At 41.5% G+C, this 27,489-nt stretch overlaps 1 protein-coding gene across 3 annotated transcripts in view; it reads right to left on the bottom strand.

Moving 5' to 3' along the window:
• Positions 1–2,113: 2,113 nt before the first annotated feature.
• The window catches only part of capzb (capping actin protein of muscle Z-line subunit beta), a 123,152-nt gene continuing 97,776 nt past the window's right edge, over positions 2,114–27,489 (bottom strand). Inside the window, exons 7-11 of one of the 3 annotated variants that reach the window (XR_011962704.1) lie at positions 24,973–25,038; positions 11,923–11,999; positions 8,022–8,132; positions 3,526–3,582; positions 2,114–2,827 (exon numbers count right to left, since the gene is read on the bottom strand). Coding sequence is in view for 2 of the 3 variants with exons in the window: in XM_072586525.1 (XP_072442626.1) it covers positions 8,030–8,132; positions 11,923–11,999; positions 24,973–25,038 (246 nt within the window). In the remaining variant the exon portion in view is untranslated. The remainder of the gene's footprint in view (positions 2,828–3,525; positions 3,583–8,021; positions 8,133–11,922; positions 12,000–24,972; positions 25,039–27,489) is intronic. The other 2 variants (XM_072586525.1, XM_072586526.1) reach the window with 2 other exon arrangements.

Here is a 27,489-nt window from a genome sequence, read left to right as displayed (position 1 = left end):
TGAACTTTGAGAAGGAGTAAGAAACAGTTCATGCTGGAAATCTCAAAATAAAAGGAGATTTAAAGGCCAACTGATGGAAACACTTTGGGTTGAGCAATGTGTTTGGACACTGCTTTAAATATTAACCTAAATTTCAAACTTAAATAACTTATCGAGTTATTGGAATAGTGAGCAATACAAAAGTTAATGAAACAGGGTTGTAGGACTATATGCTTGAAGATCTCCAGAGGGAATAAAGGACAATTAGTGATTTGGTTTTGGGAAGAGGGTGAAGGGTCATAGTTCAGGCAATAATGGGAAACATCAGAGTGCATGTTGAACCATCAGGAGAGCACAGAGGTCTGTTTGACAATGGGGTACCACTTATCAGTAGGGTTAAGGTCAGTTGCACTTTAGAATACAGGATACTGTACTGTCAGAGAGAGAAGTAGATTAGAGTGAGAGTACAGTAGAAAAATTGAGGCTGTTCTCAATGACACTGTAAAAGTCTCAGCAATTTCTATTTTTGTAGACAGAAAGCAAATTAAAAAATTGAAGCACATGAACTTAAATGATAAAAGTCACTAATCATGGAGTGAAAATAGCATTCAATTATCTCAGATATTTGCTTAAATTGTATCATTAATGTTTTGCATTAAATTTCTTCTTTTGCATTTGATGTCAGAAAAGTAGGGCATGGATTCAGTGGGCTGAATAGCCTTCCTCTGTCACTTCATTAATTTGACACTTTAAGTGATCAGCAACAAGTGAAGTCATACTGTGAACTCGTTGTTGCATACAATCTATAGAATTGCAAACAAATCACTTGCGGATTATTATCAGATGCAGGATAACAAATATGCAAATAGTTTACTGGTTGAGTTTTTTTCTAGATCGAAAGTCAGCATTGAAAAGTAGCCCTTGGACTGCCTGGAACAAAATGGCAGGGATTCTATTTTGAAGCAGGAAATGAGAATCCATGAAGTGTTTCAAATCATGAAGATAAGTGGTGTCCTAAGATCTTGAAAATGTTGAGAAGCCTGTTGCTTTATTTTTGTTAATAACACTTCACACAGCAACCGTGCCATTACCAGGGTAACTGCAAGCAGTCTAGAGCTGCCCCCTTAAACTTTTTAGATAATTTATTACACCAAATTAATAGACCTCATTAGGACTCAAGCGTACAGACAACAGCTGATGCTCATGTAACAAACACCTAACATTCAAATATTGTTTTGGCTTCAGACAATTAGAAATTATCTGTCAACACAGATAGCTGCATAAGTACTGGAGTGTAAATGATCCCTGTAGAGAGTCAAAGATCTTCAGGAAGAGAGAAATCTGGGAAGGGGGGTTAAATGGACCAATGGTCTTTAAAAGATATGGAATTAAAAAGGGAACATAAAAGGGGTTTCAGGGAGTTGACTGAACATTTAGGCAGACCAATGTAAAATATTTCAGGAATTGAGGCATTCTAATTAAAATAACCCCTTGGTTAAACAGCGACAGTTCTGTGCTTTGAGTCTTTAACTGCTTAAGATATACTATTTGCCTTTTCAATTTTCTTCTACCAAAGGAGCTTACTCTTTCAATGATAGTTACTACATTAGCACTTTGTCCAAATGGACATTGCAGCCAGTAATTTTCACTGAAGCCAGATGACCACAAACGGAAGGGTTCTCAGCCAAACCGGTCACACACACACACACACACGCGCGCGCGCGCGCAGTCCTTAGCTGGTGATGCAGGAATGGTTTACTCCTCTATCCAAAGATACTCAGACCAATTGTAAACATCCCCTTCACCACAGAATAATGGATATGGGATTTTAAGTGATGTATTGACTCTTCACAGCTTTAAAACTCCTTTTCTCCTAAAGGACTGTAGAAAAAGCAAGTTGCATTTTTTCTAAAGTTCTATGGGTGTTGGGACAAGTGGAATTTTCAATACTGATATAATCTTTGACAGATACATAAGCTAAAGGAAGCAATGGAGTTGAGATCAAATCAGCCAGGATCAACTGGAATAGCCTTGCCAGCTCAAGGATTAAATGGCCGACTCTATTTCACATGCTTCTTTTTAAAGAATTTAAACATTTGTGAAAAGATACAGAATTCACACAACTGCTGCTTGGTACGAGTTACTAGTTCTATTTATTTTTTTTAGCTTGGAGGCTCAAGTACAAGATGTACATTTCAATTTTAAGCTTTACAAAAAAAACCCTTGCATTCCTCAAAATATTGACACGGGAGAACCTTAAAGGCAAATATGTTAGAACTTGAATTTCAGGACAGTTTATAATCACATCTTTTCTATAGTACAATACTGAACATACAACCCTTGTTCCATGAAAAGGTATCAACTGGCATTACATTTTGTTCTAGTGAGTCATTTTGTCAGATTGTTGTCTACAGGTCAATTTCAGCTCCTTGCTTTACATAAATGTAACCAGTGTCTGAACAAATAAAAGTTTCCAGGTTGGGATTGTGTTTAACCATTTGTGACCAATAAAAATGAAAGTATAAAGATGCCTTTTAGTAAATTTTCCTCGTGAAATAAGCCTTTGTGTAGAATGAACTAGGTTTACAAGCTAGAACAGCATTTTATACAATTTTGACAAGGTTAGAATGGCTTTTAAACATGTAGAGTAGTTTAGGCAAATTTTAATGGGACAAATTAAAATGAACTGAAGAAATATAAGAAAACAAATGTAACTGAAACTGACAGTGCTTTGCTTTTGTCAGTTTACTCGAAGAATCAATAAGGTTGCTGTCTTTTCTTCAAAGCTTCAGCCAGATTAGTTAGAAGAGCTTCCTGGCTTGATCTGTCCGCAAGTGATGCCACAGACCTGTGAACCAAAGGAACAGTTAGATTGGTGAAGGACTACACAATAAACAGTTATGAAAATCAAATCTGCTTCATAACAGATTGGTTTTTAAACAGTATATACAACTAACGATGGTACCACCGCAGATGTTTGGTGCAACCACCAGTTACTGTAGCCATCAGCTTAGGTTCGTCATTTTCCCTTAATTCCAACTTGCTGCTACCGCTACTGAAACATTCTTCAGGCATACATTCCTACTTCTTTCAGAGACACTTCCTGTCTTTTCAATGTTGGATTAACCTATTATATTGTGTCCATTATAACAGAATACAATGTACACTTAAACTATCATATGAATTTTTTTCTTTAAAAAAGTCACTACAGAAAATGCAAAACATCCATTTAAGGTCCTGTGCTAGATTAAGCTTGAAAGTTTGGCAAGAAAGTTTAAATCTGAGAAATGCTAATGGAGAGGGAATTGGAAAACAGGATGTATAATTCCTGTCTAGTTTCAGATCTGCAAATCCAGTGTTCAGACAGATTCTGCAAAAACTGGGTAAATTGCCTAAATATGCAATCTGACAGAAGTTATTGTAGAGGGCAAGTCAAGAGTGACAATTTGATAAATTTAAAGTTAATGTCATGAACTCTGGCGTAGATACTATAAAATTCCTTTGATCATCATCTGTTAGCTCACACAACACGCAATACACTGTTACCTCTGGCCACCACGTCCACCATATCGACAGGAAGAAAAGCTGTAGGTATCTTGTGGTCTGTTGATAAGCAATGTGAAGTTTTGTAGAAAATTGATTGAAAAGTTAATTAATTCCATCATGCTGGGAGTTGCATTGTTATGTGAAACATTACACCAAACAGCAGATTCCAGCTAGAGAACTACTACTGTCACAAGACTCTTGTGCACCAGATCTATTTACTTTGCACCCACTGACCTCGACGAAAGTAAATTGCTTCAAGAACCTCATCTAATTCAGGGTGTCATTTCAAATAGAGAAAGCAAGAATCTGGTCATGTATGATTGGCCTCCCACTAGCCTTCAGTTTGATCCTTCAAGATTGGAAAAGAGGAACTTAAAAATATTACATTCATTTCTGCCCATTTTCAATACTTGCTACTGAAGCACTACAGCATTGTTACACAGAAAATAATTGTAATCTTTCATATTTTATTATGGTTATGAGAAATTGCAGCAAGGAACCAAAGGAATCCCACCCAAAAGAAACAAGACAATAGCTCCTGTTTATCAGTGATCTTATACTTTCACTGAAGGTTTCTAGTAAACCCAACCCCACTTTAGGAAAGTATAGTTGGGACCCTGTTAAGGGGGGATGCAAATCTGCCCTTAAGGAAGCAATCCAGAGGAAACTCATTAGATTTATACCTGGATTGAGTTGATTTAGGAAGATAGGATGGACAGATTGGGCCTATTTCCACTAGAATTTCAAAGAACAAGGGGTGATTTCAATGATGTGTAAAGGATTCTGAATGGTCTTCATTAGTTGAACGCAGAAAGGTTGTTCTTTCTTAGTCAGTCCAGAATCTGTGACCTAATTTAAAATTAGGTCACACTTTTAGGAGAAATTTTCTTCTCTCAAAATTAGAGTTACAAGATTGCAGAGTCTCAGAAATGAATATTTTTAAGACAGAAGTGGATAGCCAGGTTCTTGTTAAGCAGGAGAATCAAAGGTTTTAGGAGTAGATGGGAATGTGGAATTTGAGTCACAAACAGATTAGTCTTGATCTTTTAAATGGTATAGCAGGCTTGAGATGCTTAATAATTTACTCCTGCTTCTACTTTCTATCTTCTTAGATAGAAGATGCAAAATAGAATAGAAGATAAAAGATTGTATTGGGTCCATGCAATACAGGTTTAATATTTTGGAGAACTACGGTTCTTTCCAAACAAGAAGTAACATTTCCTGTTGTACTTTCCCATTTATCACCTTTTAAAATGTTGCTGAAGTCTGATTGCACAGTAAGCTGGACTTACGCTTGGAAATTTCCTCTATAGCCTACTTTCTAATTGTATTATTTTGCCACTTAAAGCTGAATACTGTGCAGACTCTAGAACGATTAGAATTTGCAAAAGTTCCTGGAGCCTGAGCAGTGAACACACCAGCTGTACATGTCTGCAACTGACAAGAATGGCCTCATACCAACATAACTACTACAACTTTTTAATACTTTAAACACACATTTAGATCAAATTTTACACTGCATTAAACAGCAAAACCAAAGAAGTGCAAGGCTGGTGCAAACGTTGACAGAAAGCCTGTGAACAGAACAAGTGTTTAGAGATTATGATGTATATAGTTCAGATGTGTAAATTGCATGGAAAAGCTTGAGTTGCATGTGTTTGTGTGCCGTAATCAAAAGTTGAAAGCCAACAAACATTTTTGTTGATGTGGCTCCCATCAGAATAAGTTCAAAGGAGACTCAACTACACAAATATCAGTTGCTTTCGAATACAAAAGAAAATTCATTCAAAATCTTGAAAGCTGTCATTGAAGAGTCATCACATACTGATTTATGCTGCACCTTTAGGTTCCTTCCAAAGCCAAACTACGTGCACAAATTACAGAGCCCACTGAGTTCCACCACATGCACAACAAACCATGCTGGGGATTCCCAAACTGACAAGCTCATGTGTAAAGACTTAATCTCTTACGATCTGACTCATCATTTGGCAACATTGCTTTCAGCAGCCTCTCACTTTTGCCATGCAACAGCCAGCAGATATCAAGGTCATTCTTCTGTGGAGCACAGAATGGGTTGTTACATTATGTCATGACCTCAAGTTGTAAGCATTCATTCAGCAGTGTCAAAATTAATGCACACTCAATGATTCAATCGTGAACCAAAAATTAAAATCAATTTTCACAAAAACTACATTAATGCATTTGACTTAGTTGCTAGAGGACCTTAACCCCATTTCAGTGTATTAAATACAGGTCCAAAGTCGACATCCTGCAAAAGCTCTGCAAAATTTATGTTACCTGTGGCCTCAAATGGACACATCTTACATGAAACTGCACAAGCAGGGAGGGGTGTTGCATTAAAACCTACCAACACTGAGAAGCATGACAAACCTTTTAAATCCACAATTTAATTCAAAACATTTAAATATAGCTGTATCCTCAGAGAAGAACTGGCACAATGAGAGAAAGTACATTATGTTTCCCCTCTTACACTTTTCTCTTAAAAGCCTTGACTACAGCTTGGATACTGCCACCTTTTCGTAAACACCCTTTGGTAGCATATACCATGGACAGTTAGAAAGCTACTTGAACAAGACAACATTACCAACCTTAGATTGTTTCCACAGATTGGAAGGCCCTGTTAATGGAGTGTTGGTGAGTTGCGGCAGTCCATCACTGCAGCCACACTGCTGCCTCTGTGCACCGGTGGTGGAGGGAGCAAATATTTAATTTGGTGAATGGGGGAGAAAGGGCAGATAATAGCCTCTTTGAACGTGACAGTTTCAAGCATCTAGATGTTGCAGAGGGGCACTCATCCAGGCAAATGGAGAGCATTCCATCACACCTTTTACCTTGCGGATGGGAGTTTTGTAGAGTGAGGAAGTGATTTATTTGCCACTTATCACCCCAAGCCGGAAGGATGTCCAGATCTTGTTTCATGTGGACGTGGACTGCACCCAAATAGGAGTTGCTGCAAATAGTGATGATTGTGAAATCATCAGCAAACATTCCCCATTTTTGACCTTACGATTGTCTTCAGGAAGGTCATTGATGAAGCAGCTGAAGATTGTTGGGCCTACTACACTAACTTAAAGAACTCCATAAATTGTCTGAACTGACATGATTCACTTTAAACAACGGCAGCCATCTTCCTTTGTGGAAGATACGACACAACCCAGTGCAGAATTTTGCACTGATTCCCACTGTGCTACATTTTGTCAGGGATCCTTGATGCCACATTAATGTCATGGAAGTCACTCTGATCTCCTCTCGAGTTCCACTCTTTCTTCTATGTTTGGACCAAAACTGCAATAAAGTCAAGAGCTCAGTAGTCCTTGAACCCAAACTGAGCTCTAATGATCAAGCTATTATTGTGTAAGCTATACTCAATGACTCTTTTCATTGCTTTGCTGATGATTAAGAGGAGGCTGATGGGATGGTAACTGATTGGATTGGATATATCCTGCTTTTTTTTGGTGGGTAAACAGTTAGGGACCAAGTACTTCTGATGAAATATCATTACTGCCCATAGTCTTAGCAGTATCCAGTGTCTTCCAACATTTCTTGATATAATGTGAATTGAATCAAATTAGTTGATTCAATTGGTGATTGGTGATGCTGAGAACCTCAGAACAATCAAAGTTGGATCCTCCATTTAGTACTTCTGACTGAATATGGCCTTGTCTTTTGCACTAACACATTGAACGACCCCATTTTCCCTTGAAAATGAGGATATTTGTGAAATCGCCTTCAGTGAGCTGTTTGATTGCCTACCATTACCATTTATGACTGGATGTGGCAGAATTTTGATCGGATCCATTGAGTGTGGGATTACTTGACTTTATCACACACTGCTACCTCATCTTTGCATGCAAGCAGTCATTTGTTCTATATAATTAACTGATAGTATTTCTCTTTAATTCTGCTTAGATTTGACAATAAACTGAAAGATTTAAGGACACAGCTATATTCAGGTGCTAAGAAATACAAATCTTGATTGCACTCAGGATAATGTGTTCAACAGAAACAATAATTGAGGAAAAACAATTGAACTAGGGATATAAGACTGATAATATCCACATTTCAAACAATTTAAATTTTAAAAAATATTAATTAGTAAGCTAGTCCATGACAATGAATGGCAATGAAACAATTCCTCATGGAATTCATTAGTTTCAGAATATGAACATGCATCAAATGGATGGTCCTTCAGAGCTCAGAACCTGCCCACACAAAATGGTTTGATGGATACATAAGAAGTTACACTCAAATGTTCAACACAACTAATGTACGTCAAGATCTAAAGTTATTGAAGCACTTTTACAGACTGTGTATGCAAGTGTTGTGTTCACTCTGCAGTAGAAGCAGCAGCTGCATTGGGTGAAGTGAGTTAAGGGTTAAGAGTTACAGTTAAAAACTCATGCAAGGAGATTGGCTGATCACCTCAGCCTAGTTAAATTGTGGTTAATCACATTGTAAGCCTCACAGGCAGATACCTGGGCACTTAATTATCAGGCTGGATGAAGATCTGGCGCTGGGTCAGTACTTGAGACAGTTCCCTCTGCAACTGCTTAAGCTTTTGGGTGTCTGGTAAATCATCAACTGATCTATAAAGAGGTTTTAGTTTTACGAGAACAAGGAGAAAAGAAAAGATGAAATCCAGAAAATGAACAATAAAATTAAGACTAAGAAGTGGAGATAGCTATGTAAAAACTTCAAGAATGCTGTTAGCTTTCATATACAACAAGCATTTCAATTAAATCACATTTTACTTTTGAAAAACCACCTCAAAAATGAGAAGTTAAGCACTTAAATTGAACTTTGTCAGTGTGTCTGGTTATTTTGAACAGTTCAACCACTGAGTTGTTTTTCCATATGATGGTTTCCATACATACCTTACCAGAGTTACAAGACGGCTACCCTGGCAGAAGTAGATCTTCCCCAAAAAAGTATCCATGGTAGATATCGTCTTCACCATTGCCTAAGTAAATTCCCTAAAACAAATCCTTGTCCACAAACAGGAATCTCAGTATTGCAGGAGATGAGATAAAGTCACTCAGGTCATTGCAACTAGAAGAACCCCAGCAGCATAAAGAGTCAAATATTCCCTCTGATCTCACTTTGGCCTCAGCCATTCCATGTTACTCAGGGCCTTAGCTTTGAATTCAGCTCTTCCACTGATCGAACTGAGCCAGTAAAAAAAAATGGTTCTAAGCAGCATCTGGTCAGAATTTGAAAGGAGGGAAGGGGTGAAAGAAGGAAAACAACAACAATTTGGGTGGGATCAGCTAAAGATTACTTGAGGCTTTTACAAAAATTTTAATTCGTCAGCCAGAAAGGATATCCAGTTAGTCCCTGAACAGGACTGGTCTGCATCCAAGTCAAAGCTGAAGACCAGCAGCATGACTTAGACAAAAACTGGGTCTTAAACCTTAGTTTGCTTGGAACATGTGCTAAGTGCGTTTTTCATGAACAAATAGTGGACACACTGTCCACTTCAAAGTATGCTTCCAATGAATTACAATGTTCAGACATGACCTTTTAGTTGTACCCATGTGCCTTAGCATGTATAACAGTAACCTGCAAGTTATTACTGTTGGAAACATAACAATCACTTTCTGGTAATAGAGTTTCCTGTTGGCTCTTCTCACTCTATCTAATATAAAATATATCAGCTCTTTCCTAGCATCCTGAAATCAATCCAGTACCTACATCTCTCTGTAGTCCTTCTCCAAATCACTCATGCAGAAGACAATTATTAGCGAAGAGTCCTTACCATCAAGTACATGATATAACTGAACACTTAGATGTATGTTTTATATACAGTATATGAATAATATGTAAAATCTGAAAACAAATCATTAATTAAGAGTTAAATTAATAAATTTTAGATGAAGCATGCCGTGCATTCACTGTTCAAGGTTTACAAAGATTCAAATGAAACATTAATTATGAAAACATATCTAATACAGATAATTAGAAATCTAAAGCCACTTACAGAAAGCCATTTCCTGGTTTAATCTTTTAAAGCTGCACTCACAAGTTGGCAGCATTACTGGCTGAGGCCACAGATCAGAAGTGCACAGGGCACAATTTATTGTTTAAATGTTTGAAAAAAACCACAAACATTGTTGGCCTAAATTCCCAAAATCATGCTTGGCAGCCAAGGTACTGAAAGAGTCAGAAGGTTAGTTTTTGTGTTCCTATGTCAAACTGTACATGTAGTTCATATCGCTCAACATATGACTAGTGGTGTTCCACAATGGTCAGTGTTGGGATCACAACTTTACATTTTGTACATTAATTATGTAGATGAAGGAACTGAGTGTGAGGGACAGGAAGCATTGGAGGAAGTGGGGAAGCTGCAGAAGGATTTAGTTAAGAGAGTGGGCAGAAAAATGACAGATGGAATACGACATGGGGAAGTATAAGGTCATGCACTTTGGTAGGAAGAATAGAGGAATTGGTTATTTTCTAAATGGGGAGAAAATTCAGAAATCTGAAGTGCAAGGGGACTTGGGAGTCTTAGTCTAGGATTCTCTCAAGGTAAACTTGCAGGTTGAGTCAGTAGTTAGGAAGGCAAATACAATGTTGGCTTTTATTTTGAGAGGACTAGAACATAAAAGCAGGGATGTACTTCTGAGGCTTTATATGGCTCTGGTCAGACCACATTTAGAGTATTGAGAGCAATTTTGGGCCCCATACCTCAGGAAAGATGTAATGGCACTGGAGCAGGTCCAGAGGAGGTTCACAAGAATAATACCAGGAACGTTTAAGGGCTCTGAGTTGATACTCAATGGAATTTAGAAGGATGGGGGTAGGGGGAGTTAATTGAAACTTACAGAATACTGAATGGCCAAGACAGAGTGGATGTTGGGGATCTAGATTAGAGTGGTGCTGGAAAAGCACAGCAGGTCAGGCAGCATCCAAGGAGCAGGAAAATTTATGTTTCGGGCAAAAGCCTTTCATCAGGATTGGGAAGATGTTTCCATTGGCAGGAGAGACTAGGACCCGAGGGCACAGTTTTAGAGTAAAGGGAAGACTCTTTTAGAACAGAGATGAAGAGCAACCTCTTCAGCCAGAGAGTGGTGACTGTCAAGAGGATCGAAGGTTATGGGAAGAAAGTTGGAGAATGGAGTTGAGAAAGTTATCAGCCATGATTGAATGGCAGAGCAACTTGATGGGCCGAATGGCCTAACTTCTGCTCCTACGTGTTATGGTCTTATATCTGCAACCTTTGAAGTTCCACCAACACTATTTCTTCTTCATTATCTAATGATAGCCCTCATTTGTTTCCATTCTTTTTCACAATCATAACAGTTCCATCTCCAGCTTAGGCTTGGCTTCATTTTTTACCTCTTAACTGCTAGTCTTGTCAGACTGTTTGTCCAACAGCCAGCCTCAGACAAATCACAGCTTCTTTCAGTTGAACACCAGGCAAGATGGAAGCCATTGTCCTTGGTCCCCACCACAAAACTTTGTACCAATGCCACCAATTTCTATTCTATACCAAACACCACTTGCTGGTCATGCTGCCATAGAAACATGGAAACTAGGTGCAGGAGTAGGCCATTCACCTCTTCGAACCTGCATCATCATTCAATATGATCTTGCTGATCATGCAATTTCAGTATCCTGCTCCTTTTTTTTTACCCCATCCCCCTTGATCTCTTCAGCTGCAAGGACCATATCCAGATCCCTCTTGAATATATATAACAAACGGGCCCCAACAGCTTTCTGTGGGAGTGAATTCCACAGGGTCATAGCTCTGTGAAGAAATTCTTCCTCATCTCAGTCCTGAATGTCTTCCCCATATTCTTAAACTGTTCTGGACTTCCCCAACATCGGGAATGTCCTTCTCACATCTAGCCTATCCAGTCCCATCAGAAGTTTATATGATTTCATGAGATTTCCCCCATATTCTTATAAATTCAAATGAGTACAAGCCCAGTCGATCCAGTCTTTTTGTTCTTGCTGGTCGACATTGTGTCTTGGTCTCCCAGTAAGTCTCAAATTTAGAAACTTATTAATTTTGATTTCAATTGATATACTTCCTGATCCTATCATTAATCTCCTCAAAGTCCATAAAACCCTACACATATGCCCTTTTGGATCCACTCTTTGCTTTGCCCTTGCTGTCTGTTTTTAGAGCCTCCTCAACCTATTCTTAGAATTTCTTCAAATTCCCAGACCTCTTTCTTTCTTTCAAGACCCTCTTTAAACTTCACCTTTTCAACCATGCTTTTGGTCCCTTTGATTCAACACACTTTTTGATTGCACTTCTGAAGCACTATGGATTCTTTTTTCTTTACTATAAAGATGCATGATAAACTCAGTGTTGCTATAAACAGCCCTCACTTTTACGTAAAGTTAAGCAGAAATAATTGCATACGTTACCTTAGCCCATTAACAATATCCTTTGTTTTTCCAAAGTAGATATCGTTCAATGTACTTCTGATCTTGTTTTCCATATCCTATGAAAGAGAAATGTTAGAATATATCAATTCAAACTAAAAGAAGGCAGTAATTTTTCAGTCAGATTTTAGCACAAGTGGATCTATTCTAGAGTCAGGATCCCAAGTTAGATGGTGAAGAATAAAATTAGATACTAACAATTTCCTTGACAATTGATTAATTAACAAAATGCAGCATCACATGTCTGCCTACTATCTACCATGCCAATGTCCCACTTGTCTCTCAAGTGCTCTAGATACTTAATTAAACAATGGCCTTCACTAGTGTCTTCACAATATAATTAACACATCAGTAACAGCACACACACCAGGTCTGGAATCATGACCTAATGTCTCACGTTCCTGTATGTCAGGAAGTCCCATGTGACATTAAGTAAATTGCATTCAGCAGTATGCATGGGTCAACCTGCATACATAAAGGGAAATAAATAAGAACACAACAGCAGCAGTGTGCACCATCTACAAGATGCACAAAGAAATTCACCAAAGATCCTCAGACAGTAACTTCGAACCCCACGACCACTTCCATCTTGATGGACAGGGAAAAACACCACCTGCAAGCTCCCCTCCAAGCAACTCACCACCCTGACTTGGAAATATATTACCATTCCTTTACTGTCGCTGGGCCAAGATCCTAGAATTCCCTCCCAAATGACATTGTAGATCAACCTACAGCAGATGGTTGGCAGCGGTTCAAGAAGGCAGCTCATCACCACCTTCTCAAGGGCAATTAGGTACAGACAATAGATGCTTGCCAGCCAGCGACACCCAGATTCCCTGAATAAATATTAAAAATAAACCTCAAGTAGTAAGGTTTTTAATTGGAGAATACAGACAATGAGAATATTTTATTATTTGTGGTTAAGGTAAATGAAAATACTTTGATGCCAGTTTGAGTTTTCAAAGTTTAAAAATAAACAGAAACTGATTAAAAACTTTTGCTAATTAGGGATTACTTTCAGACTCTACTACTTTGGATTATCTCTCCTCCTGTGTTATAGATCATCACATCATTCACAAGAATGCTTCTCCACCTTCAACTTGAAACCTATTGTACAGGGGATCTCCAGCTTCTGTCACGACACTATGGATTTCTTACAGAAACTCAGCACCCATGGACCAGTCAAACCGGGAACATTCCTCGTCACAATGGATGTTTCCGCACTCTACACCAGCATCCCCCACAATGATGGCATCGCAGCAACAGCCTCAGTACTCAACACCAACAACTGCCGGACTCCAAACACCATCCTACAACTCATCCGCTTTATCCTCGATCCTAACGTCTTCACCTTTGACAACCAGTTCTTCATCCAGACACACGGAACAGCCATGGGGACCAAATTTGCACCCTAATATGCCAACATTTTTATGCACAGGTTCGAACAAGATTTCTCTTCTATGCAGGATCTCCAACCGACATTGTACACCAGGTACATTGATGACATTTTCTTCCTCTGGACCCATGGCGAGGAGTCACTGATAAAACTACACAGTGATATCAACAAGTTTTATCCCACCATCAAACTCACCATGGACTACTCTCAACTGTCTGCCTCATTCTTGGACACGTGTGTCTCTATCAAGGACAGACATCTCAGCACCACACTCTACCGCAAACCAACAGACAACCTCACAATGCTACACTTCTCCAGCTTCCATCCAAAACATATTAAAACAGCCATTCCCTATGGACAAGCCCCATGCATACACCAGATCTGCTCAGATGAGGAGGGACGTGACGGACACCTGGAAGTACTCAAGGATGCCCCACAAGAACGGGGTACGATGCTCAACTCATCGACCGCCAGTTCCGACATGCCACAGCAAGGAACCGTAATGACCTCCTCAAGAGACAGACACGGGCTGCAACTGACCGGGTACCCTTCATTGTTCAGTACTTCCCAGGAGCTGAAAAATTACGCCATGTTCTTCGTGACCTGCAACACATTATCAATGAGGATGAGCACCTCACCAAGACCTTCCCCACACCTCCACTACTTGCCTTTAAACAACTGCCAAACCTCAAACAGATCATTGTTCGTAGCAAACTGCCCGGCTCTCAGGACAATTCCATACAACCCTGTCATGTTGGACGCTGCAAGACGTGTCAGATTGTGGACATAGATACCACCATTACGTGTGGGAACACCTCCCACCTTGTACATGGCAGGTACTCATGGGACTCAGCCAACGTTGTCTATCTTATACGCTGCAGGCAAGGATGCCCAGAGGCATGGTACATTGGGGAAACCGAGCAAAGGCTACGACAACGGATGAATGGGCACCGCACAACAATCAACAGACAGGAGGGTTCCCTCCCAGTTGGGGAACACTTCAGTGGTCCAGGACATTCAGCCTTGGACCTTCGGGTGACCATCCTCCAAGGTGGACTTTGGGACAGGCAGCAGAGGAAAGTGGCCGAGCAGAGGCTGATAGCTAAGTTCGGTACCCATAGGGAGGGCCTCAACCAGGACACTGGGTTCATGTCACATTACAGGTGATCACCATTGCACTACAAACACACACACACACACACACACACACACACACACACACACACACACATGCACCCCCTCACAGACTTAAGACACTCTGCACTCACTACACACACACACACACACTTTCTCACACTCACAACCCCCACCCCAGACAGACACACACACAGACAAAGACTCACATGTACAAATATATTTTGTGTGGTGAATTTTTTTGTACTTGCACAGTTACATTGCATTTTGCTCAAAAACTACATACATTCATGTAGAACTCTGAGCTCAAAAACTGCATGAATTTATGTAAAACTCTGTTATCTCACTTTTTAGATCGGAATCAATCTAAACATCAAGTCATAGACAGAGAACACAGGGGGCTAGCACCTTCAACATATTGTCTAGCCATCACCATTGTTAACAGCTAACCCGAGAATGCAACTTTAAAAAAAGGGTTTTGTGATTTACACATAAAAGAAGTGAAACTATCACTGTATTCTAACAGATGAAAGGCTTAACAGACAATCAATTCTTCAATGTATAATTTCAGTTCCATCACACTGCAAATGTTTGCTATAAATTCTGTGTTACGATCGAGCCCTCCACAATCACCTGATGAAGGAGATGGCTCGGTAACGTCATCTCAGGCTGACGTCGTGAGGATCAGCAAATCCTTCTACGCCAGCCTGTATGACTCGAAGCCTACCGACAGCGCGGCCTCCCAGTCGTTCCTGTCCTCTATCACGGAGGTCCTAGATGACGGAACACGAGAGAGGCTGGACCAGCCGCTATCTCTGGATGAACTGACCAAGGCCCTCGAGTCCTTCGAAAAGAATAAAACTCCCGGAAGCGACGGCTTACCGGTCGAGGTTTATTCCGCTCTTTGGGACTTGATCGGCCAGGACCTGCTGGAGGTGTATGTCAGTATGCTTCGGGCAGGTACCATGAGTGAATCCATGAGGAAAGGCATCATCACCCTCGTCTACAAGCGGAAGGGGGAGAGGGAGGAAATTAGAAATTGGAGACCGATCTCACTGTTAAATGCAGACTACAAAATCTTGTCAAAGGTCATCGCCAACCGGGTCAGGTCTGCTCTGGGATCGGTGATCCACCCGGACCAAACCTGTGCTGTACCGGGCAGGAAGATCTCTGAGAGTCTCGCACTCCTCAGGGATACGATCGCCTACGTGCAGGACAGGGGGGTGGACACCTGCCTCATCAGCCTGGACCAGGAGAAAGCCTTTGACAGGATATCGCATACATATATGAGGGATGTCCTCTCCAAAATGGGCTTTGGGGAGGGAATCGGAAATTGGATCAGACTGCTCTACACCAACATTGTCAGTGCAGTCTCAATCAATGGGTGGGAATCAGATAGCTTCCCTGTAAGATCTGGAGTCAGGCAGGGATGCCCCCTCTCACCCGCCTTGTTTGTGTGTTGCATAGAGCCATTTGCCGAATCCATCAGGAAGGATGTGAGCCTGAGAGGGGTGACTATTCCTGGCAGCGGGGGCCTGCAGGTTAAGGCCTCCCTGTACATGGATGACGTCGCTGTTTTCTGCTCAGATCCGCTGTCCGTGCACAGACTCGTGTGCATCTGCGACCAGTTCGAACGGGCCTCGGGGGCCAAGGTAAACCGAGGCAAGAGCGAGGCCATGCTCTTCGGGAACTGGGCCGACCAATCCTCTATCCCCTTCACCGTCAGGACTGACCACCTGAAGGTGCTGGGTATTTGGTTCGGGGGGGCTGGGGCGTGCGCCAAGACCTGGGAGGAGCGGATCAGGAAGATGAGACAGAAACTAGGCAGATGGGGGCAACGGTCGCTCTCCATCACGGGAAAAAACCTGGTCATCAGGTGTGAGGTACTCTCAGTATTGCTATATGTGGCACAGGTCTGGCCTATCCCCAGGACCTGTGACGCCGCAGTCACCCGGGCCATCTTCCAATTCATTTGGAGATCAAAGATGGACCGGGTCCGAAGAGACTCTATGTACAAAGACCGGTGCAATGGGGGAAAAAACACGCCCAATGCCACCCTCACCCTGATGGCCACCTTTGTGTGCGGCTGCATCAAGCTGTGCGTGGATCCCCGGTACGCAAACACCAAGTGTCACTACGTACTGAGGTTCTACCTGTCCCCGGTGTTGCGAAGGATGGGCCTGGCCTCGCTGCCGCGGAACGCTCCGAGTAGTTGGACCGTTCCGTATCACCTGTCCTTCGTGGAGAAATTTATGAGGAAAAACACCTTTGACCACAAGTCCATCAGGAAGTGGTCAGCACGTAGCGTCCTTGAGACCCTTTGGGAAAAGGAGAGGGCGGATCCTGTCGAGCGGTTCCCTGAGCAGACTGTCAAAGCCATTTGGCAGAATGCCTCATCGCCAGAACTTTCCAACAAGCACCAAGACGTGGCTTGGCTGGTGGTGAGAAGGGCTCTGCCTGTGAGATCCTTTATGCACGCCCGGACTCTCTGCCGCACCGCACGCTGCCCTCGAAGTGGCTGCGGGGGGGACGAGACTGTCACACACCTCCTTCTGGAATGTGCCTATGCAGAGGAAGTCTGGAGAGGAATGCAGTGGTGCTTGTCGAGGTTCGTCCCGAGCAGCGCTGTGACGCGGGACTCCGTGCTCTACGGCCTGTTCCCTGGGACTCACACCGAGACGAACATTAACTGCGCCTGGAGGATCATCAACTCGGTGAAGGACGCTCTCTGGGCGGTCCGAAACCTGTTGATCTTCCAGCTGAAGGAGTTGACCCCGACCGAGTGTTGCAGACTGGCACATTCCAAGGTCCAAGACTATGTGTTGAGGGACGCGCTGAAGCTTGGGGCAGCTGCCGCCAAGGCGCGGTGGGGAAAGACCACCGTGTAAGATCGGCCTGCCTAAAGAAGAACAGGGGGCCCATGCGGACGTTTTTTTGGGCTCTGCTGATGCCTCAGCCAAATATATGTATATGCACAAGATTGAAAAATGCACAGGATTGTAAATGACAAGGATAAAGTCGAATCTGTGTTTGTAAATATGGACATATGTATGGCATGATCAAATGTACAGACCATAAAATCATTCTATGAATAAGGATATTTTTGGAATAGTGTGCTTCCAATTAAATCTGTTGGACTATAACCTGGTGTTGTGTGATTTTTAACTTTATACACCCCAGTCCAACACCGGCATCTCCGAATCATTCATCCAGATGGTGGGACTACACTTACCTGGATTAATCCTTATCAATCTTATTGCAGCTAGTGAATTATTTGCAATAGCTTCTCTTAGTCCTGCACAGTTACCCGAGTTCCCGCAAGAATTCTATTTCCCTGTTTTCTCAGTGACAACATGTTTATTACAATCAGGCCAACATCACTACAATCACCCTCGACCACACCACCGTTTAAATCTTGTCAGGCCATTTATCTCACAGCCAGCATGTTGACTACAACGTTCCTCTGAACAAATGTTGGAAAGATAAAAGTCATCGTTGGCAATCCCTTCACAAACTTTGTTTCTTAGCCACCAATTCCATTCTTCTTGTTGGCAACTGAGATTAAACCAGACCAACCTTTGTGCCATATGTGACTCCAAGATGAGCTTCTGATCACATCTCTGTCATCAGTGTACCTACCATTTCCAAATGATTCCTCTCTGCCTTTGCCTCAATTCATTTGCTGGTGAAACTCTTACCCATGCATCTGTTATCTCTTTTTCAAAATTTAACTGTGGTTCTGTGGCTTTTACTTTCATTAGACTTAGTTAATAAGATTTTATCAAGAGCGTCCTGAATCTCCAAAGTCTACACACTGCCAGGAATTCCACAACTTGCTTTTAATTATAATCTCCCAAAGGAATTATGAAAATGGAGCAGGTGTCACTTTGCCTACAAAGTTGCCAAAGTCTTACCGAAGCATAGGGCTGCTCTCCCACTACAGACACACAACTGGTAGTAGTTTAACCTGAGGGTTACCATGTCTCAGGTGAGAGGAATATTGAGAAATCGAAAAGGAAAGTCCTTCATGCTAACCTCAGCTGGTGCAGGAATTGAACCCAAGCTGTTGCTATTACTCTGCATGATAAACCAGCCATCCAGACAACCGAGCTGACCCCCCGACCCCGACCCCGCCCCCCCCCCGACTACCACTCTCAGGTTATACATGCTACAATTTATTTTCATCATCAGGGACACAATTAGCCCTCTTTGTAATTAAAACATTCTTGTTAGGTCAAATTAATTGTATGCAACTTGCAATCTGTAACTACGGCTATTGAACTTTACAAAGAATTCTTGCTCTTAAAATATTAAATACCTGTTTTGTGTATGAGCCAGAATTCTGTGGAAAATTTTATAGTGCAGTTACAGAAAACAGGCTAACCAGTGATGTCATCCATCCCAGGATGCACTCCATAAAGGCAAACAAAGTTATTCCCTAGGTACAACAAAATATTTGTGATGCTGCAAGATGAATTCTTTCCAATTGCAGAATAAAACAGTTCTGTCCAGGGGAAGCAATCGATTTTGTTTTAAGGTAAATTAGTCAAGTTGTAAACACATCTCTTCCAATAATTAACTTATATTTCCCATCCAAATATTGACTAGCTAGCCTTCAAGTCTCTCTCACAAATGGCCAGAGATCATCTTGACGTTCATTCTTTCTGACGGTGCGCTGCTATTTGCTTTGTGATCATCCGAGCACAAGTCAGAAGTTTTTGTTGCCAATTATTGGCATAATCCTGAGGCTTACTGTTCTATTGCACAGTACCAAAAGCAATTAACTATTCTGAAAACTGTGCAGTTTTGTTCTTCTTACCCACAGAAATATATACTTGCCTTACAAGAAATGCATAAAGTTTACCAAACTAATTCCTAGGGTGAAGGCACTATCCTATGAGGAAACTCTGGGTGTACAATTCTCAGGTGTTTCAAAGAATGAGAGCTCTCAGACATTCAAAACTCATAGGGATCGACAGGGTGGCTGAAGGAAGGATGTTTCTACTGACAGGGGGAGAGGAAGGAGGAACCTAGAAGAAGGGATATAGCCTCAGAACAAGGAACAGGCCACTTTAGGATTGAGGACAAGGAGAAATGTTTAGTTTGTTATTGGAATTATCTGCCAGAGGGCTCAGTCAGTGAGCCTGTTCTGGATGGAATGAATTGACCTCTAATACTGAAAACATTAATGGATAGAAGGATAGCGCATGAAAATGGCATGGAATAGATCGGCAATGATCTCAATGAATAGTGGAGCAGGATTGAAGGGATAAAAGGCCAATTCCAGCTCTCTTTTTTTTGGGGTTCTTATGAACTATGCAATTCATGAAAATGGTAGTTTTATTCAACAAACTAACAGACAAATGTTAGCTGGACAAAATTGAGCACTGCAGATGCTAGAAATGCGATGCTGTTCTCGTCGCATCCTAAAAGCCATACTCAGGGCCATGCGCCACCACATGACAGCACTCACACCTCTCTCCAACAGCACCGACTTACTCTCTCTCAAAGCTGTCTTGGTCCACAGTTTCATTTCATCCTTCGTATTATTGTCCTCAATCCTAAGTGGCCTGTTCCTTGTTCTGAGGCTATATCCCTTCTTCTAGATTCCTCCTTCCTTCCTTAACTCCAAACTTTTCCTGTTTCTTGCAGATGTTAAGGAAAGCAAGCTTCAACTTCTCCACACCCCGCCTACCCTCCATCTTCCAACAGTGCTAATCCCTCAAACCCCATCTCTTCCAGCCCCAGCCCTTGCTGTGTGTTCACCATACCCTCTGACCTTCCCCTCTCTGAGGCTGAGCGTGCTGTTCTCAGCAAAGGACTCAGCTTTGTACCCTTACGTCCCCACCTCAATGAATTCCAGGCTCGACATGATGCTGAGCTCTTCTTCCTTCGCCTTCGTGCTTACTTCTTTGGGCAAGAGTCCTCCCCTGACTCCACAGATCCTTTCACATCCCTTCAACATTCCACCTCTAATTGGACACTCCCGTCAGGACAATTTCCTGCCCTTGATCTTTTCATTGACAATTGTCTATGGGACATTGGCCACCTTAATTTCTCTGCCCCTCTTACCCATTCCAACCTCTCTCCATCCAAACTTTCTGCCCTTTGCTCCCTTAGGTCCAACCCCAACCTTGTCATCAAATGTGCGGACAAAGGGGTGCTGCTGTCGTCTGGCGTACTGACCACTACCTCGCAGAGGCTGAGCACCAACTCTCAGATTCCTCCTCTGACCTCCCCCGGAGCATGACCACAGCATTGAGCATCAAGCCAGTGTCTCCAACTGACCTCATTTCTTCCAGATGCCTCCCCCCTCCACAGCTTCCAACCTCAGTCTCCAAACCCCAGACAGCCCGTTTCTACCTACTCCCCAAAATCCACAAGGACTGTCCCGCCAGGCCCATTGTGTCAGCATGCTCTTGCCCCACTGAACTTATTTCCTCCTACCTTGACTCCTCTGGTTCACTCCCTCCATACCTACATCTGGGATTCCTCTGACACCCTGCGACACATTGACAGCTTTCAATTCGCAGGCCCTAACCACCTTCTATTCACCATGGATGTGCAATCTCTTTACACCTCCATCCTACACCAAGACGGCTTGAAAGCTCTTCGCTTCTTTCTTGAAAAGAAGCCCGAACAATCTCCATCCACCACCACTCTCCTCTGCCTGACTGCACTTGTTCTCTCTCTCAACAACATCTCCTTCAACTTATCCCATTTTCTCCAAATCAAAGGTGTAGCAATGGGTATCCACATGGTTCCTAGCTATGCCTGCCTTTTCATGGGGTAGGTAGAACATTTCTTGTTCCAGGCCTCCCCTCCTACAACTGCTTTATCGGTACATCGATGACTATTTCAGCTTCGTGCTCTCGTCCTGACCTGGAAAAATTCATAAACTTTGCTTTCAGTTTCCATCCCTCCATCACCTTCACCTGGTCCATCTCCGATACTTGCCTTCCTTTCCATGACCTTTCTGTCTCCATTTCCAGCAATAGTCTATCCACTAATTCCCACAGCTATCTGGACTACAGCTCTTCTCACCCTACGCCCTGTAAGGACTCGATCCCTTTCTCTCGGCTCCTTCGCTTCCGCTGCATTTGTTCTGATGAGGCCACTTTCCAAAGCGGTGTTCTTCATATGTGCTCCTTCTTCTCCAACTGTGGCTTACCACCTACAGTTGTTGACAGGGCTCTAGACAGCGTGTGGCCCATCTCCCGCGCCACGACCCTCAACCCCTCCCTCCGCTCCCAGAACAAGGATAGGGTCCCTCTTGTTCTCACCTTTCACCCCACCAGCCTTCACATGCAAAGAATAATCCTCCACCATGTTTGCTAATTCTAACACATCGCCACCACTAAACACATCTTCCCTTCCCTCCCGCTGTCTGCATTCAGCAGAAATCATTCCCTCCGGGACAATCTAGTCCACTCCTCCATCACACCTAACACATCTCCCTACACACACGGCACCTTCCCATCACACCTAACACCTCTCCCATCACACATGGTACCTTCCCATGCAATCGCAGAAGGTGCAACACCTGCCCCTTTACCTCTTCCATGCTCACCATCCAAGGCCCCAAACACTCATTTCAGATTAAGCAGCGTTTCACTTGTACCTCTTTCAATTTGGTCTATTGCATTCGTTGCTCCCAATGTGGTCTCCTCTATATCGGAGAGACAAAACGCTGACTGGGCAATCGCTTTGCGGAGCACCTTCAGTCTGTACACAATCAGGTCCCGGACCTTCCCGTGGCTTGCCACTTCAACACACAATCCTGCTCCTATGCCCACATGTCTGTCCTGGGCCTGCTGCAATGTTCCAGTGAAGCTCAACGCGAACTGGAGGAACAGCATCTCATCTTCCAACTAGGCATGTTACAGCCTGCCTGTCTCAATACTGAATTCAACAACTTCAGATGATTATCCCATCTCGACCCCTCTGTTTTCATTCTGCTCCGTAATTATATTTAATTTATTTTTACATTTTTTTTCACTGTTCTGTACCTCTTATTTCTTGATTGTCTCTCTCAGCACCTTTTTCCTCTCCTCTTCCCCCTTTGCAACCCTTCTCCCCTGTTTTCCATTTTGCCTCTGCTTCACCCATCCCCACATATTTTGTCACATAGTACTGGCTACAGCCTTGGTCATTCACAGCTCCTAATCTCCCTATAATCTCTCTATGCACTGTCATTATCACCTCTTTATTGCTACCTTTGCTTCTGGAGCCATGACTCACCTTCTGTCAGCCCAGTATAAATACCTCCCTATTTCTCCCTTTTTTGTAGCTTTGACAAAGGGTCAGTTAGACTCGAAACGTCAGCTCTTTTCTCACCTTACAGATGCTGCCAGACCTGCTGAGATTTTCCAGCATTTTCTCGTTTGGTTTCAGATTCCAGCAGCCGCAGTAATTTGCTTTTATCCTAGATTAGTGTGGTGTTGGATAAGCACAGCCAGTCAGGCAGTATCCAAGGAGCAGGAAAATCGACGTTTCGGGCAAAAGCCCTTCATCAGGATTTAAACCAAAATACCAGAATACAGGGTTTCTTGGCATGATTAAGAAATTAGTTTGACTTAATACGCTATCACAAGTGAAGCATACAAATCACAACTACATGCATGGATTGTGCTGTTAGACTGTAATACACATCTCACCGAGTGACACAAAGTTGTTTAGCAATTTTGTTTTGAGTATAACTCAAGGTTTTGAGTATAACACAAAAATAATCATTGTCTGCCAAATTGTGGAAGGGAGTATTACATTTGTCGTCAAAATGGCAGAAGGACTATGTGAAATGCTGTGTCCACCTGCAAAATAAGAAAATATGGACCCACCACTAACACATGCAGTTCAATACCTGTTATGCAAAGGCAAGGGTGAGTTGAGTACCGGAGACATTCTCTCACAAAGCATTCTCAAATTAAAACAGGACCAAAAGGCTCAATATTGTTAACTTGTTTTGGTGTAGATTAAAGTCTCATACAGCAAATGCTCTGAAAAAACAAAAGTACCCTATTATTTTTGGCAAATGAGTGCCTGGCCCCTGTACTTCCTGGAAACCTACCTTCCTCAATAGCATCAGTATTTTTTTTAAAAAATGCTAATAACTCTGGTCTTGATATATACATCTTAAGTATTTACCAAACAACCTTTCCATCCGAATAAATTTTGTTCTCACTAAAATACAGCTCTGTTAATATTGAAGGTGAAGGTGAAAGAGCAAACTTTTTACTTGTGAACTGGCAGAAAGATCAGAGGATTGTTGATATCACATTAGGTAGCTTACTTCACTTAGAATCATAGAACCCCCGCAATGCTGAAAGAGGCCATTTGGCCCATTAAGTCTGTACCAACCCCTCTGAACAGCATCCCACTCAGATCCACACTCTTTCAAAAGGGCTTTGGATAAGCTCTGGAGGGGAAAGTGTTTATGGGTTTACAGGAATAAACAAGAAAATGGACTACCTTAACAGAGTTGATAGGGTCTCAACAGATCAAATGGCTTCTTTTGGCCTGCAATGATTCAATCATACTATCCATGCACAATAAAGGTTAAACTGAATTTAAATTTGCATAATTTGTTAACTTCCATGCAGCTTTCTAACTAAGAGACAAAAGCCCCTCAATTGAGATAGAAGGTCCTCACTCTCTGCCAGTGGTGCACGCTCATCTGTCATTCAGACATGGGGACATACTGATATTCTTCAATCAGTTCATTTTCTGGATTATAAACTCCCACGCCAGACAGTGACTAATTCTTATTTCTCATTGATACAATGCATATGTGCTACAGCAACTCTTTAAAGAGAACCATTCCATGGTCAATAAAATATTCAATCTAGAGGAATTCCACACTTTTCCTTTAAAAATTGAATAAAATGGAAAGATAGGGATGATGACTTTGGAACAACCCTGGTGTCTATGAGAAGCTGCTGAATCCCCAGAAGTCAGACAGGAATTCTGCAGTCATGCTGTTACATTGTTTTACCCCTCAGGCAATTGCAGATTTTTGATACATACTGCATACTGTGGAGATGCTTTCAATAACTCATTAGATTCTGGTGAAGTTTTAACTATCAAAGATCATTTTTATGGAGATATAGAACGAAGAACAAAATGTGCATCTCCTAAACGTCCAATCTCATTTAACGTATTAGCCTAAAGGTATCACCTAAATTTCTGCAAACATTACAAGTACTACAAGTAACTAAAGTAAAAATAACTCTTAGGAATAACAAGGATTATGATGCATTTATCACATTTAATGGAAAATAAAGTTGAAGCCCTACATTCTTTGGCAAAGTATAGGGATCCTAAATGTATGCTGAAAAATATTTACAAAGTTCAAAAAACAGTGACCACATGTGGAACAACATTTATATCACATTTCTTTACAGAACACTAGTTTATAACAAGAATCAACTTGCCCATTCAATTGAGAAATGCCAGCTAGGTCTTAGAAAGTTTTTGATATTTACATAGAGAATAGCTCCACCTACCTCTACCAGCTTCCCAATATTAGCGATGTGAGGTGATGATTCACTCACATTCTCATCTTTCTCCATCTGTAAAAAGACAAATTTGTTGAGTGTGCTGACTTGAGGGAGGAATTCTCTTACAAGCGAGATCATAGCTCACGATTGTATTAAAACAGCGAATGAGTTCTCAAAAAGGCAATTCGGAATCTTGCTCCATCTGCAGATGATCTCAGTTTGTAGACCCACATGCAGTTTCACTGCTTCTAAACAACTGGTTTCAAGCACCACACACTATTGCCAAAGCAACCACTGCAACATTTTCTTTGGCCATCTGTTTGCATATTATCAATGTAACTTGGTGATGGACAGTTGTGGAAGTTCATGAAACTGGACACTATCAGGCCCTGCAAGCAGAGGTACAATGAGGGTATTGACCACGCCACAGGATTCTTCAAAAAATCTAATTCTGCAGCTGCAAACAACTCGAAATCTGGTGTCCAAACGTTTTCCATGATTCATACAATTACTAAAAAGAATAACCAATGACACCAACGTGGCTCATTATGTGGGTGGTCTGCTGAGAACAACGTCTACACATTCAGCAGCCTATTGCATTCCAACAGTGCACACAGGGCAATGAACAGGGAATTTCTTCACAATGGCAGAGTTAGAAAGTACAATACTTTTCACCCTGAAAGTTTTAAAATTAATGAAACATTTATCTCTGATAATATGTACATCTAACATCATAAACCTGTCAAGGACAACTATTTTTAAAATATGTAAACGTGGCTAAGTAAAGCATGACTCTCCCGATATACTGCCATATGTGGCATCCCATTGATGTACCACCTGGATAAAACCCTATGTCTGAAATGTGCTGCAGATAAAGGGAGAAACCATGTGAAAGATCATCTGATTAATGACAGCAATCTAATAGGGGAATTGTAAGAAGTAGTTTTTTTTGAAGTTCATTCAAAGATGTAAGGGCAGCATCCAATGCCCATCTATAACTATCCTCAAAAAGACGGTGAGCTTCCAGTTGAATACCTATCTGACTGACTTGCTATTCTTTCAAATACCAATAAAGATTCAGATAGCCTCTGGTGGGCCATTGTAACAAAATGTCAAGAGGTCCATCTACTTCAGACAGAAGTTAAGAATCAACCATATTGCTGATTCTGGAGTCAGATACAGGCCAGCATGTCTAAGGACAGCACATTCACCCCCTCAAGCAAATCAGTGAACCAGGTGGGCTCTTATGGCATTTTCAGTAGCTTCATGGTCACAGATAACAATAATAGATTTTTGATCCAGATTGATGAGATTAATTGAATTTAAATACCTCACCTGCCATGGTGGCATTTGAACTCATGTCTCCCTATTATTAGCTCAGACTTCGACTGATATCTGAGTAATATACTACTATGCTTAAACAGATCTTATGAATTACCAACTTGTAATTAAAGAATACTATTGGTAAACAATAATTTGCATTTATAATCATACCACTAACACGATAAAATGTTCCAAAGCTTCAGTCTACAAATGTCCTGTTCACTGTCAAACAGAAATTAAACACCACTAATCTCTCTGCAAAGTTGGATAGAAACAAAACTTTTCTAGACATGAAAATCACATTTGCTTGTTTATATAACAGAAGATTCTTAATTCATCACTGACATTAAATAGAATGATTTAAAAGCATGCAAAGCTTTAATTTGTAGTCTTCTGCAACACATCCATTAAATGTATTCACTTCTATATATTTTATTAACTGACATTAACGTCCAAGGGACTGATGCAGGTGTCAATGTTTTAGATTTGACAAGTTCAGGCAGATTTTTCAGATTTCAAGAACAATTAAGTTCTGCTCTGAATAACAAAATCACAAGTGTCAGAATGCAGAAGGAGACCATTCAGCCAACTCTATCTACACTGGCTGTCCAAATTAGCAATGTAACTTAGCGCCATTCTTCTGCTTTTTCTCCAACTTTACACATTCTTACTATTCACGCAATTATTTAACGCACTCTTGAATGCATCAATTGACCCTGCTGACACCATAGGCAGGGCATCTCAGAACTAAACCATCTAGATGTTGCTTTTTCTCAAATCTTACTTACTATTTTTTGCAAATCATTTTGAAAATCTGTATCCTCCCTTATTAATCGCTCTCTGGACATACTCTGATATTTTCAATGACTTGTTATATCATCCATAACTGCTATAATTCCCTATAAAACTTACTTTTGCATATATTTGTTACCTGACCATATAAATAGCTCTCGAGGAGGGACTAAGGACAGATTTCTAGTCAGTCTTTTAGACTTTATTTTTGTTTTCAATGACTGAACCCACTTCCAATTCAAATTCATATTTTCCTATTAACTCCATAATTTATATTCATTCAGACGTATGGAACCTCATCAATACCTCTCATCGCTGAAATAAATCTTATCCATTACCTTTCACTTCAGGTATACTTCTGAAGCATATCTGATCTATTGCTTCTAGTACAATGCTCCTTACACGTGT

This window comes from Chiloscyllium punctatum, chromosome 16 (genome assembly GCF_047496795.1).
Source record: "Chiloscyllium punctatum isolate Juve2018m chromosome 16, sChiPun1.3, whole genome shotgun sequence".
NCBI lineage: Eukaryota > Metazoa > Chordata > Chondrichthyes > Orectolobiformes > Hemiscylliidae > Chiloscyllium > Chiloscyllium punctatum.
Note: the sequence above shows the minus strand (reverse complement) of the source record. Positions and strands in the feature narration are given on the sequence as shown.